Source organism: Cucurbita pepo, chromosome 3 (genome assembly GCF_057944985.1).
Source record: "Cucurbita pepo subsp. pepo isolate OVF chromosome 3, ASM5794498v1, whole genome shotgun sequence".
NCBI lineage: Eukaryota > Viridiplantae > Streptophyta > Magnoliopsida > Cucurbitales > Cucurbitaceae > Cucurbita > Cucurbita pepo.
In genome coordinates this window covers 13,705,439-13,720,390 of record NC_141800.1, presented here as the reverse complement: position 1 = coordinate 13,720,390, position 14,952 = coordinate 13,705,439, and the positions used below count along the sequence as shown (strand labels likewise).

At 33.8% G+C, this 14,952-nt stretch overlaps 2 protein-coding genes across 2 annotated transcripts; one reads left to right on the top strand and one right to left on the bottom strand.

The window, feature by feature from the left end:
- Window positions 1-1,258: 1,258 nt before the first annotated feature.
- Window positions 1,259-2,247, bottom strand: LOC147793283 (uncharacterized). Its single transcript, XM_087122193.1, has 2 exons — window positions 1,945-2,247; window positions 1,259-1,687 (listed from the first exon to the last, which is right to left on the bottom strand). The coding sequence occupies exons 1-2, from the start codon at window positions 2,245-2,247 to the stop codon at window positions 1,259-1,261; spliced, it is 732 nt and encodes a 243-aa protein (XP_086978319.1).
- Window positions 2,248-11,685: 9,438 nt separating this feature from the next.
- On the top strand, window positions 11,686-13,343 carry LOC111789875 (transcription factor MYB26-like). The gene is made up of 3 exons (XM_023670588.2): window positions 11,686-11,918; window positions 12,046-12,175; window positions 12,366-13,343. Exons 1-3 carry the CDS (start codon window positions 11,786-11,788, stop codon window positions 13,141-13,143), a joined length of 1,041 nt encoding a protein of 346 aa, XP_023526356.2. The 5' UTR covers window positions 11,686-11,785; the 3' UTR covers window positions 13,144-13,343.
- The last annotated feature ends 1,609 nt before the right edge of the window (window positions 13,344-14,952 follow it).

Genomic DNA, 14,952 nt, shown 5'->3' with positions numbered 1-14,952 from the left:
TAAATTAACAGTTCATTCTTCTGTAAGATCTCTGAGAAAGTGAAATCTTACTCTTATGGGTTTAGAACTTTCATGTAGAACTAGATTTTTGGATAGCTTAATAGTTGAACTATTATCACACATTAGCTTGGTTCCTTCTATTTGAGAGCGACCAATCTTTTTGAGTATCCTTCTCATCCAAATAGCTTGACATGCGCAGGTACTAGCAGCAACAAATTCAGCTTTTATGGTTGATAAGGTGACTATAGGCTGCTTACGAGAAGACCAAGCTATTGCTCCTCCACTCATCATAAACACATAGCCTGAAGTACTCTTGCTATCTTCCATGTTTCCGGCATAGTCATTATCAGTAAATCCAATTAAATCACTAACTCATCTCTTTCTATAAAATACACCATAATCTATCGTACCTTTCAAGTACCTTACAACCCGTTTAGCTGCTGCAAAATGTTGTTGTGTTGGACATGCCCTAAAACGACTAATCAAACTTACAACAAACATGAGATCAAGACGAGTAGGTGTGAGATACATCAGACTTCCCACTATTTGTTTATACAAAGTTACATCTACTTTTGCACCATTTTCATCTTTGCCAATTTTCAATTCTAGAACAATGGGATTACAAACAAACTTGTAATTCTCTGTACCAAATCGATTTAAAACTTCAGCATCATACTTTCTTTGACATATAAAAAATAATTCTTCATCTGACCTAAGTCAGTCATATCAAAATTTTTCTTCATGGAACGTTTAAACTCCTCCAATAATTCTTCATCATCTCCAGTAAATAAAAGATAATAAACATAAATGCTTACCATAAGAATTTTACCTCCATTCTTCTTGATGAAGAATGTTTTCTCCCTAGAACTGCTTTTGAATCCTTCCTTGATAAAGTAGGATTCTATTCGACTAAACTAGGTTCTTGGTGCCTGTTTTAATCCGTAGAAAGCCTTTCGGAGTTTGTACACCATCTCCTCACTTCCCTTTTTCTTATAGCCTTTTGGTTTTTCAACAAAAATATTTTCTTTTAACTCAGTCATATAAAAAAGCTGATTTGACATCTAACTACAGAGTTTCTAACCTTTTTGGGCGGCAAAAGCAATGATTATTCTCACGGTATCCATTCTGGCCACAGGTGCGTACACTTCCGTATAATTAATTCCATGCTCTTGGTTGTAGCCTTTTACAACCAATCTTGCTTTGTATTTATCAACTACTCCAGGCTCATTTAGCTTGGTTTTATAAATCCATTCCACTCCTATTTCTTTGCTCGAGCCGGTAGAACCACCAAATTCCATGTTTGATTTTTTTCAATGGATTTGATTTTTTCATCCATAGCCAATCTCCATTTTGAGCTTTTGACAACTTCTTCAAAATTCACAGGATCTGAAATCATCATTTCTTCATCCTCTTCAGATAAGCCTTCACCGGAATTATAATCTGCTAACCATACAGGTGGATGTCGATTTCTCCCCTCCCTTATTGTCAAATCTGGTGCAACAGTTACTGGAAAATTGTTTTCAGCAACTGGTTCAATTGTTTCAGCAACTGGTTCAGTCGTTTCTTCCGTGAGTTCCCCTTCTTCGTTTTCAACAACTGGTTCAATTGTTTCAGCAACTGGTTTAGTCGTTTCCTCTGTGATTTCTCCTCCTTCGGCTATGTTCTTATCAATTTTAATACTTTTCCCCTAGTCCAATTTTGTTTCACCTTCAAAAAATTTCCAATCCCATTCACGATCTTCCTCGAAAGCTATATTACAACTTACTATAATTTTATTTGTAGTTGGATGACACATTCTATAGCCTTTGGATTCGCTGCTGACTCCAAATAAAACACATGTTACACTTTTATCTTCGAGTTTGCTTCTCTTGTTATTTGGAATCTTCTCTTGTTATTTGGAATATGGACATGTCCCACAGATCCAAAAACTCTGAAATAATCTACGGATGGTTTCACTCCGCTCCAAGCCTCTTCTGGTGTCATGTCTTTTACTGCAAGAGTGGGTGATCGATTCAAAAGGTGAATTGTCCACCTCACTGCTTCAGGCCAGAAATTTTTAGGCACTTTATTCTCTGTCAGCATAGCTCTTACCAAGTTCATCACAGTGCGATTTTTGTGTTCGGCCACTCCATTTTGCTGTGGGGTATAGGCGAATTGTCTCTTCACTCCATGCTGTTTGCAAAAATCGTTGAATTTTGCAGTGTTGAATTCTTTGCCTCTATCTATCCTTAAACATTTTATAGGCATTCCAATTTCTTTTTCCACTATTGTTTTGAAACTTCTGATTTTTGTACTTGAAGTTAAAATAACTTCATGCCTTCCTTGAAAAATATTTATGATTTTTCTACAAGAAAATAACTTCATAACTTCATGCCTTTCTGATTTTTCTAAAGCACAATAAGTACTTCTTTTGGCCACTTGAAGCGGGTGAAATTAGACCACATAGATCTGCATGAACAAGACCCAATTTTTCCGTTGCTCTCTATTTACCTATTTTTGGAAATGGAGTCCGATGTTGCCTGCCTTTCATACATGCCTCCCAGGTGGTGTTTGGAGCTACAATTTGCGGCATGCCTTTCACCATGTTTTTGTATTTCAAGGTGCACAAGCCTTTGTAGTTGAGATGACCATAACGATGGTGCCAAAGTGTTGACTGATCTGTATTTGAAACTTGGAGACATCTTCCTTCATTTGTTGTGGTAGATGGTTTACTATGCAAAATAAACGGCCGATTTGCGCTCATAATTGACTCTGCTATTTTTCATTTTTGTGGATGATAAATGCTACATACACCATCTTTAAATAGCACTGCTGCTCCTTTCTCTAGTAGTTGTCCAATGCTCAGGAGATTATTTTTGAGTGAAGGTACCCAATACACGTTACTAATAGTACAACGATCCCTATGCAAAGTTAATTTCACTGCACCCTTTCCCATAACTTACATACTTGTATTATTTCCAAGTTTGACAATGTGGAAAAATGTTTGTCTAAGCTTGAAAACATACCTTCATTTGTTTGAGCAACCAGAATCTAAGAATCAAGCATCACTCCTTTTTGCTTCATGTTTTTCCATATGAGCTATTAACAATATTTCATCCTCTTTGCTTCATGTCTTTCCATATGAGCTATTAACAATATTTCATCCTCTTCTTCCCGCTCTGCATAATTCAATTCCTTATTCATCTTTGAACATTCATGTTGAAAATGACATAAGTCATGACACCTATAACATTCAACGGTTGCTTTGTTGAAAGTTGATCTTCCTCTTCCGCGTCCTCTGCCCTGTAAGTTCCTCTTCCTCTGTTACTTATTGCAGTTCGTCCTTTGACTTTTAGAACTTTCTCCTCTCCATTAATGCTGGATCTTCGAAATTTTTGTTCATGCACCACTAATGAACTTTGTAATTCATCAATGGACATGTTATCAGTATCTTTGGATTCCTCAATAGATACTACAACCTAAGTAAATTTTTTAGTCAGGGTATGGATACTACAACCTAAATAAATTTTTTAGTCAGGGTATGGATACTACAACCTAAGTAAAGTTTTTAGTCAGGGTATGGATACTACAACCTAAGTAAAGTTTTTAGTCAGGGTATGGATACTAATTTTTTAGTCAGGGTATGGATACTACAACCTAAGTAATTTTTTAGTCAGGGTATGGATACTACAACCTAAGTAAATTTTTTAGTCAGGGTATGGATACTACAACCTAAGTAATTTTTTAGTCAGGGTATGGATACTACAACCTAAGTAAATTTTTTAGTCAGGGTATGGATACTACAACCTAAGTAAATTTTTTAGTCTGGATACTACAACCTAAGTAAATTTTTTAGTCAGGGTATGGATACTACAACCTAAGTAAATTTTTTAGTCAGGGTATGGATACTACAACCTAAGTAAATTTTTTAGTCAGGGTATGGATACTACAACCTAAGTAAATTTTTTAGTCAGGGTATGGATACTACAACCTAAGTAAATTTTTTAGTCAGGGTATGGATACTACAACCTAAGTAAATTTTTTAGTCAGGGTATGGATACTACAACCTAAGTAAATTTTTTAGTCAGGGTATGGATACTAAATTTTTTAGTCAGGGTATGCATACTACAACCTAAGTAAATTTTTTAGTTAGGGTATGGATACTACAACCTAAGTAAATTTTTTAGTCAGGGTATGGATACTACAACCTAAGTAAATTTTTTAGTCAGGGTATGGATACTAAATTTTTTAGTCAGGGTATGCATACTACAACCTAAGTAAATTTTTTAGTTAGGGTATGCATACTACAACCTAAGTAAATTTTTTAGTCAGGGTATGCATACTTTTTTCTACAATTTTCTTGTCTGGCATATCTTTTCCATTGCTTCTTATCTTGTTGGAGATTATCACTTTTGCAAAATAATCTGTGATACTTTCATCCTTTTTCATCTTTAGGATCTCAAATTCTCTCCTTCATGCATTAATAAGAGATTTCTTCACTTTTTGGTTTCCTCCAAATTTTCGCTTCATTGAGTCCCAAACAATCTTGGTTGTGCGATGATCCAAGATTTGTTTAAACACAGTATGATAAATTGCCTGGAAGAGGTAATGCTTTACTTGGTGATCTTTGAGTCTAACATCATCAAGGTGGCCCTTTCGTGACTCGGTCAGCATTGTTCCTTCCTCTGATTCTAAGAAACCAATCTCCACCACATTCCATAGACCCTTATCTCTGAGCAAATTTTTCATCAAGTGAGGGATCTTCGCTAAAGTTTTGTCTTCACTCATACTCTCTCTATTTGAGGTTTTGACAGAAGAATAACTAATCCAAAAACATAAACAATTGAAGTTTGGAGTGATATACTATTGCTCAACTTGTCTCTTATAGCTTCCCAAATAACCATAAATAGAAACTAACCATCTGTAAAATATTCAAACTAAATACCTAAAAATACTCTAACTAATCTTACCTAATCAAATTCTTCCAACAGGAAGGATGAGTAATTGCGGGTCAAAGTTGGTCGAATTGCTAGTTTGGATTGGGTCATGTTTTTGGGTTAGGGTTGTGCTCATGGGTCGTGTGTTGTTCTTCAAGTAGGATATGGTCGAACCAGGTTGACCTGTATGCTTGTCGTCTCCAAGAGCCGAATGTGATTCATTGTGGCTTAGGTTGACCTGTATACGTGTCGCTTACCAACCCCATTGCGTTCCACTGTCTGCAGCTTGACAAGTGTTGTTGTGTTTCTCAACCTATTTTCTTAACAATTTTGTAAATTATTTTTTAGATCTTGGATCAACTTGGTTTCTTAACTAAAGTTATAGAGTTTTAATTCACAAATATGTTTCTTAAATATTTTTACTTTACCCCAAAACGAAATAAGGGTGTTCATAGTTAGCATAAAGTCATGCTTACAGTTCTTGGCCGAGCTTCCAAATCCCTTATTAAAGTCCAGATTTCGTATGAGTTTGTTCACGAAATTTGTGCGGATTCTCTCGCATATCATCATATTGAAAACTCAAGCCCTAACTCTCAAAGAATCCAACTGATCTACGAAAAAAATCAAGATGGAATATCCAAAAATCATACCTTACATAATTCTCGACTCTTAACAAAAAGAAGATGATTCAACAACCCAAATCTTCCTTCCATGATCAATCTAAAGTTTTAATCATTCAAGTGGATCAAAATTGTCTCCTCTAGTAAATAAGACACAGAAATTACTATCTCAAAAGTTGATGTTCGATTTTCACTCTACAATTATTGAACTAAAAAAGAGAGAATATATCTGTTGAGAGCATCTCTCGAAAAGTTGGAAAAAACTTATGAGAATCGTCGAGTAAAGGATACAAAATCAAGGGTTTTCCATTGACACTTTGGTCAACGACCCTTTTTTGCTCACTTCATTTACAAGAAAAAGGGAAACATTTTTCAAAACTTGGGTCCTACGTAATATTCTTTTTGATTATATACAAATATATTTAAATAAATAAATAAATAAATGTTAAAATTATTTGACGTCATTCATTTGGATTTCTCCATACCTTATCAAAAAAGTTATATTTAGATATTTAATCTCTTGCGTCATACAAATTTGTCCAATATTATGTGCAGCTGTCGTTTTGAAAATGACTCGTTCATTTAAATAATTTACCTCACCATTTCAACCAATTTGAATATAACAAAATAATTTAAAATAAATAATTGTTTATGACTCGATATCTTGGCTCTTATACCACTTATAACAACTCAAACCCACAAATAGCAGATATTGTATGCTTTGTCCCATTACATCTCGCCGTCAGTTTTACACTTTTTAAAATGCGTATGTTAGGGGAGGTTTCCACCCCCTTATAAACAATGTTTGGTTCACTTCTTCAACTGATATGAAATCACTCAATAAAGATGTGAAAACCTCTCTCTAGCAAATATGTTTTAAAAGCATAAGGGTGAGAGTGACACTTAATTTCCTGTCTGTGGGGTTAAATTATAAAAAGCAAAATAAGTCAAAGGAAAATAATAAATAATTTATAATTTTTTAAATAATTAGATGGGGACCAAATCCCTGTCTCTGCTGCACCTAATTTTTCGAAATTAACACTATCTCGTACAATTTGAAAGTGATTTGTATTTTGAGGAATTATTGTGTATGAACAAACAAAGAACATAAAGAAAATATTATTTGCATTAATTATTTGAATGAACAGTCGAAGTATAAAATTAAATTTTGTTGTCTTTATTCAGATCATTAAATGTGAACATAATCAAGTTTAATATAGTACTCTAGTATTAAATATTATTCCTTAGTCATCTTCATTCTTTTGTCACAGTATACGGATAGTTTTGATATATTTTTAACCTAATTTATAAATAGGTTTGAATCTATTACGAAAAATAGTGGTAATTTGATAAATTCATGCAATAACCCATACTAAAAGTTCATATTCGGATTCAAAATTCGATACATGAATGAATCAATCTCACATATGAATGAGAGTAGTCCTGAAAATAAAATGACTAAAAAAGACGTAAAATAATTGAAAGTTAATAGGTTCAGTCATATGAATTTTATAGTTAAGCGTGCTCGAGTTAGAGTAGTATTATGTCAGGTGACCTTTTAGAAATTTTCTTAAAATATATATGAATGAGGATAAAACATGCTCGTGATAGTCTTTATTCTTATAAGTGAGGAGTAAGTAATTTGACCATGTCGTGGGAGATTCAAGGAGTGTCAGAGTCATCGAGTGCCAAATTCAAATTTCGAATTGTGATATGAATCTTAGGCATAGATCGTTACGGTTCATATTAAATGTATTAATTTAACAATTTTTTTAGTTAGTAAAAAGATTCAAATAATCGAAAGTAAATGTCTTGTCCATTTGAGTTAAGATCCGATCGATATTTAATGATAGAATGTTAATTTCAACAAATAAGATAAATTGTATCGATAAATAAGTGGTTGAATCATTAATGAACGCCATACAAATTTAAAAAAAAAAATTATTGGGAGAGCATATGACATAAATGTATCTTTCAAATGTTCACCAAATATTGAAGCAAGCACTTGGTGAAGATGGTGAAATGCTATTCCTTATTTGATGATATGATGGTGAGATGACATTGGACATAGCTTCACAAAAATGTGTGCTAGGTTTTCGTCTTGTATTAGTCCTTTGGTGACTAATCGAGTATCTTTTTCTCTCTTTCTCTCGTTTTTTGAATTCAAAGACACGTAGAATGGAGATTTAGACTTCAATTCTGATCTTTTAATCGAAAGTACATGTAGATACATGTAGATAAATTGTCAATTTTAGCCTGTTACGTATCATCGTCATTCTCACAGTTTTAAAATACGTCTACTATGGAGAGGGTCTAGCCTTATCTCGACTCGTGCCTCGTACCGTCCAGTGACTGACTTTGAAACCATTTGTAACAACTCAAGTCTACCATGAGCAGATTGTTCGCTTTGGCCCATTACGTATCGCCGTCAGCCTGTTTTAAAACGCATCTACTATGGAGAAGGTCTAGCCTTACTCCGACCCGTGCCTTGCACCGTCTGTTACTAACTTTGATACCATTTGTAACAACCTAAGTTCACTGCTAGTAAATATTGTCCGCTTTGACCCCTTACGTATCTCCGTCAATCTCACGATTTTAAAACGCGCTTCCTAGAGAGAGATTTCCACACCCTGAGAAAGAATGTTTCGTTCACCTCTCCTACCGACATGAGATCTCACATCAAATGAGTATCAAATAAAATGTAGTAAAGGTAGGTGTGGTTCGGTCTAAACACGAAATTATATTTGAAAAATAAAAGAGAGAGAATAAAATAAAATTGTATTATGATGTGAGAGGATTTAGAAAGGAAATGGTTTTGATTTTTGTGTAAAGACATGTTGAGAATTTGATATATTTGATCATATAAGCAAAGAGCAGGACATGATATTGACACTTGTGGAAGAAAACCATGCAAACCTTATCACCTTTATAGAAAAAATAAGAGTACAATAATTCATAACTCCACTATGCTCCTATTAACCTTTTTTGAAACACCCTTTTTACTCTAACTCTCTGGTTTTGGATTCCTATGGGAAAAAATTTGGAAACAGTAAAAAAATGGGTCTCATATGTAAAAAGTTAATATGGGTAAAATTTGATTTTACATCATTTCATTATCTATATACTTATTATACTAATTTTAGGGCTTAATTGGGAGATTTCGAAGAATTTCAAAGGAAAAAGGCTCTAATATTGAGTATGAGAGAGTATTTTATATTATAGTTCGACTCTGAAAATGATTAATTTATGTTATGGTATTATGAATTGGAATAAACATAGGTATAAGACATTATTATGTAGAGTTTAGGACCTACTTATAGGGTTTGGGCTATAAATGGAATAAGTAAACTATAATATTGTTTAAAGCCTAAATCACATGTGAAGAGATTACATATTAAAGCTTAAAGAGTAAAATGTGATAGGTTTTGTTTGTGCTTCAACCATAACATGAAAGGTCATTCTTTGTGTTTGTAATGATTCTACTAGCTCATGCTTTTATAAAAGTTGTAAGATTATTCTTTACATATGTACGAAATGATTTTATTAGGGTTGTGTTCGGAAGATTTGTAAGGCCACTTCTTGAATATATATATATAAATGATTCTACTAGGGTCGTGTCCTAATGGTTTGTAAGATCCTTCTCAAGTAGAGACCTTTTTCTTTGGATACAACTTCAGAGAGTTCGATAACGCAGGATTCTTCCAACCCATTAATATTAGAGGAAAAACGGAGCCTAAAGAACCTTGTTCGGAAGGGGCCCTCCTATTTTATACTGGCTGAAAATTTGTTTGCAATCATCACGATAGGGATATTTTGACGTTTTTGAAAGATACTGCCATAGTTGAGTCCAATCTGCACTCTTCCCATCTGATACCTTCAAAATCGTGTTGGAATAAACAATACCTTCCTCGGTTGCGCAAGACATTCCCAAGAACTCGCTAGGCTCATGAGATTCTTCTCCTTGCATGCATGTGAAATGATTATGCTAGGGTCGTGTTCTAAGAGTTGCAAGATCACTCCTTGCATGTATATGATGTGATTATTGTAGGATCATGTCTAACGAAATCGAGATCATTCCTTATTTTTATATGATGATTAAAATAGGATCCTTACCCTAACAACATGAACCCAAATATAGGATTAAGCCGAGAGGAGCTAATCACGTGAACCCTAATATAAAGATAAGCTAGAAATCTAAATATACAGATAAGCTCATTATCGAATATGAACCCATCTATAGGATAAAGTTTAGAAGAGCTAACGATGTGAACCCTAATAAGAAAGATAATTTCACGATTATAAGTCGTGAAATATTTTAACTTAAGCTAGTAAGCTACTTAATAGTATTTTTATACTCATTCTGCATGTGATACCTACTTTTGTATGGTTACCGACAATGACGTACTGAAGTTTCGAGACTATAGGGCAACAATCATGTGCTCGTTTTGTGTTTCGTGTTTGATTAGAGGGATCCCAAGTTGTGTTTTAAAAAAAAAAATGAAAATCGAGTAAAAAAAAGTGAGATACTAATAGTAGTTATGTCAATTAATGGCAATAACCAAAATTGTTGGTTGGATCATTTTTATGATACATTTTTGCTTGCTTATCCATATTTCTCTCCCCTCTTTTTTGCTTGCTTTTTTTTCTAAATAAATTTACCCATTTTCATAATTCACCTTTATTTTTTATTTTTTATTTTTTATTTTTTATTTTGGGATGCAAATCTAATTTTTATACCAAAAAAAAAAAAAAAAAAAAAACCATAATTATTAATTAATTAAGTAGGCCCATTTGTGTGCAATTCTATAGGGATTTGTCCCTTTTCTTTAAAAAAATAAAAAAATAAAAGAGATTGTGCCAAATTATTGGGAGGAAAAGTTTAATATTAATTATAGAATTGGAAACTTTGGCAATAATTATATTGGTTGGCCACCAATTTATACGAAGCTTAATTTTCAAATTTTTTGAAATATTGATTTATTTATTTATTTTATTGTTTCTTTTTTAACAATAATTCCTTCTTAAAGAATAAATATTTTAATTCACAACAATTTCAAAAATTAAAAAGTTTCTAAAACTACTTTTTATATTGGTTGTCCTAAGCCGTTGGATCTTGATCTTACATGATGATGATCATAATCAGACAACATATCGCTTTCCAATGGTAGAGAACATAGTATAAAGAGCACAAATTTGATTTTGGTAGAGCTTGTTGTTAATAAATAATTAATATAAAAAAATATTCTTAGGGAAAGGGAAAGAAGTTAGGAAGGACCACCCCGGAAGCACGAGTGCCACATCACCACGTGTGGCCAACGTATTTCATTCGTCTCTAGTAGGTTCTACGATAATACTAGAAATTTTCTAATACTTGTACAATGTATTCTTCTTTTCTAGCTTTGTTTAATAAGGTTCAGAGTGGGAGGTCGAGTCATGAATCTTTGATATGATAATTTGTGTATTATCTGTTGAATTATATACATAGATGCACCAATACTTTTATTTTCACGTTTTTTTAGTAATAACAATTGTAGAAGTAAAAGGTCGAGGCTATTGATCTTCAGATGATAATGTGTCATACACACTCAATTATACTCGGTTTGACTATCTTTTTTTTCTGTAACAACACAAACCCAACGCTAACAAATATTGTCTTTTTTTGACTTTCTTTTTCGAGCTCTCCCTCAAGGTTTTTAAAAACGCATCTACTAAGGAGAGGTTTCCACACCCATAATGTTTTGTTCTCCTCCCCAATCGATGTGAGATCTCACAATCCACCCCCTTTGGGGCCTAGCGTCCTTGTTGGCACACCGCCTCATATCCACTGTCGATTGAGGCTTAGCCTCCTTGCATACACATCGCCCGGTGTCTAGTTTTAATATGTTTTAAAACCCTGAAATGAAAAGTCCAAAATAGACAATATTTAATAGCAGTGGGCTTAGGCGTTACATTTTTTCATTTAGATATTCACCCATTGAGCCTATACTCCTTAAAGTTTAGGTAAAATGGTATAGAATATTTTTTCATACTTGGGTAGTACTAGAAAATTTTGGTAGACACGAAAAGGAGAGGTTGTAGGGCATTTGGCATGAGCCCTAAGCGGCCCACAACCGTACAGCTTCCCCTACATTAAATTCATTACCCCTTTCCCTTCCCTTCACACTACCATAATGTCATTCACTCTCTCTTTCTTTTTTCATTTCTTCTTCTCTCTCTAAAGCATAACCCTCTAAGAGAGAGAGAGAGGATATGGGGCACCATTCTTGCTGTAACAAACAGAAAGTGAAGAGAGGGCTTTGGTCACCCGAGGAAGACGAGAAGCTTGTCAATTACATTTCTACTTACGGCCATGGCTGTTGGAGCTCTGTCCCTAAGCTTGCTGGTAATTACCTTCTCTTTTCCCCCTCACAATTATTACTAAACTCGAAAGCTTAACTCCGGAGTTGAGTTTCCATAAATTTCAATCATATTGTTTCATCCTTCAAATAATTTTTCGGTATGTTTTGTAGGCTTACAACGATGCGGAAAAAGTTGCAGGCTTCGATGGATAAATTATCTAAGACCCGACCTTAAACGTGGGAGCTTCTCCCCCCAAGAAGCTGCCCTCATTGTTCAACTTCATAGCATTCTTGGCAACAGGTGTCTTTCTTTTTTTTACTCTCTAATTTCTCTTCCGGTCAAATTGATTATCTTCGTGCATATAAGGATACTAAATTACCGAAAATGTTGCACCGACCTATATATAGAGAGAAAAAAAGATATCAACTTTGATTCTAAACCCGAGTCTCGAAACTTTCTAAACCTCTTTTTGCTTTTGGGTTTCTTTCAGATGGGCTCAGATAGCAAAGCAACTACCGGGAAGAACGGACAATGAAGTGAAGAATTTTTGGAATTCGAACATAAAAAAGAAGCTGATCTCTCATGAGGTTTCAGCTTTGACCACCTTTTCTGGCCATCTCCAAAACCCTAATGTTTCCATTAATAATGAGGGCTTCTTTATTCTCAATGCAAACCCTAATTTGATTCTGACCACCTCAGCCCATCAAGATCAGCCATGTCTTCCAACTTCAACTCTACAAGCTGGTTATGATCTCATTGATTATAAGCTTCAACAATTTTCCAATCTCAATCCAAATGCCAATTTGGTTCATTTGCTGCCTTCATTTTCCCCCTCAACAAACCTTTTACCTCATAACCCTCTGTCGTGGCAGTCATTGGGCGGATACCGTTCCCAATCGCTCGACTCCGATCAACTAATGGTTGCAAGCGGAGAGTTTGTCACTCCAATGACTACACTACCTCAATACGTCGATGGTTCGATTTTGCATCCCGCAAAATTATGCGAAGTTGGTGAGGAAAATATTTGCTCATCAGTTCCACAAATTTCAGCTCCTTCGCAAGATCTTGACCCATTTACCAAATTATCAAGCTTTCCAAATGGTTATTACCCACAAGATCAATGCTTGGCAGCCAATCAAATGGCAATGGAGCAAATTGACATGATAATGTCGTCGATTTTGCAGATCCCGTCGTGCTCGTCGTCGTCGGCATTGTTGGGTCTATCGGAATTATCGAGCAATCTAGTTTCGTCAAGCTGGGGAGTGTAGGATACATAGGTACGTCATAGTATATGTATGAGTATGTGTGTAGGTAAGTAATAATTTCAAAAAATGCAATTGTTTTGGTTTGATATGTATGTTTGAGAAGGTAAGAGGTAGTCCATAGGGAAAGAACCTAAAAGTTGCTAGTTCAGGTTGTTTACTAAGTAATGCTTGATCAAGTACTATAAATACATTGCCTTGTTTCACATGCTTCCTTCAAATTCCTCAAATGTATTTCCTCTATACTATCTTATGGTTCCTACATTCCTCACCATATCCTATATTTGTAGCCTAAGTATAATGAAAACACCCCCCCTACAAACAAAGGACATTATCAAAATTGACCTTAAAAATGTCGGGAAGCTCTTAATTAATGGTTGTTCTAGCTCGGTTATGTTAATTAAATATGGGGTAAAGTTTTTTCTTGCTTCGAGTTAAAGAAAAAAACAGTTTAGCGTACTATTTGGTATCTTATCTCCTTATCCACTTAACTATAAAATTATTTAATTAAAATTAAAAAAAAAAAAAAGTTAAACATGAAGATTAGAGGATAAAAGGAAAATTTTAGAAATTTAGAAGCTAAAAACTAAATTTATAATTCATAAAAATATATTAATGGAATATAGATTTGTAGTAAATGCATTAAAAATAGTGAAATAGAAAAATAGAAAATGAAAAGGGCAGGCATCAGAAATATATTGAAGAGAAGCAAAAATAGAAAAGATAGAATTTGATGCGGTTTAAACTGAAAGGAGGCATTTTCCATTGCATACAATTTTAACTCAAAAAGGATCTTATTCTTTATTATTATAGACTCGTTCATGCATGTAACTACCTTATCCTGACCGTAAAAATAAGAGTAGTACTTGACTTGAGTATTTTAAGGAATACTAAGTGATCCCACTATTGGATCACGAAATACATAAATGACATTGAACTCTGCTTTCCAGTAAAGTTGGATGCATACTTTTTCTCTACACACGACTCAAGTACGTGCACATGAATCCACCAAGCAGATGTATATGTACCCCTGGATTTGCCCTTGTAATAGCCCAAACCTAAATAAAGAAATAAAGAATAAAAATAATTATAAAAAATAGTTAAATTATAATAATAAAAAAATAAAATTAATTAATTAATTAATTAAAAAAAAATAAAAAAAATAAAAAAATAAACCTTTCCCCATCTCTCCGCTAACCTCTCATCCCTTCCCACAATTATCTCTCCTCTGCCCATCTACGCTGCAAAAAAGAAACAAAAAACCTGACAAAAAAAAAAAAGAGAGAAAGAAACAGAAAACAACCATCGTCAGATTTGAGAAGAAGTATTTGAACAGATTGCAGATTTAGAGATTTTTGTTAGTTATTACGGTAAAATTCTATCTCAGAACTAATATAATTTGAGCTGGCAGATCCATAAATCTGTAAGATAGTAGCCAAATTAAAATTGACCAATATATCGGTTTACAGAATGAAAATAAATATAGAATTAGAGTAATATCTTATTTACAGATGATGTTTACAAAACTGAGAATCTATTTACAGAATGGGAATGAAAATAATTACCATGAGGGAGGAGGGAAGATTGAGGGAAGATTTGTTAAACAGAATTTAAAAATATAACAGGAGATATCAGAGGGCATGAAATTAAATTCGGTGTAACAGTAAATATCAGAATTTTAACAAGGTAAATTAGAGAAATAATTGTATAGAGTTCAAACTTGAAACTGATGTCCTGAACTCATATAGGTTGACTCGGATTTCAAAGGACGGAATCGAACTTTCATTAAAGATATATTTGTGACAACGACTTAAG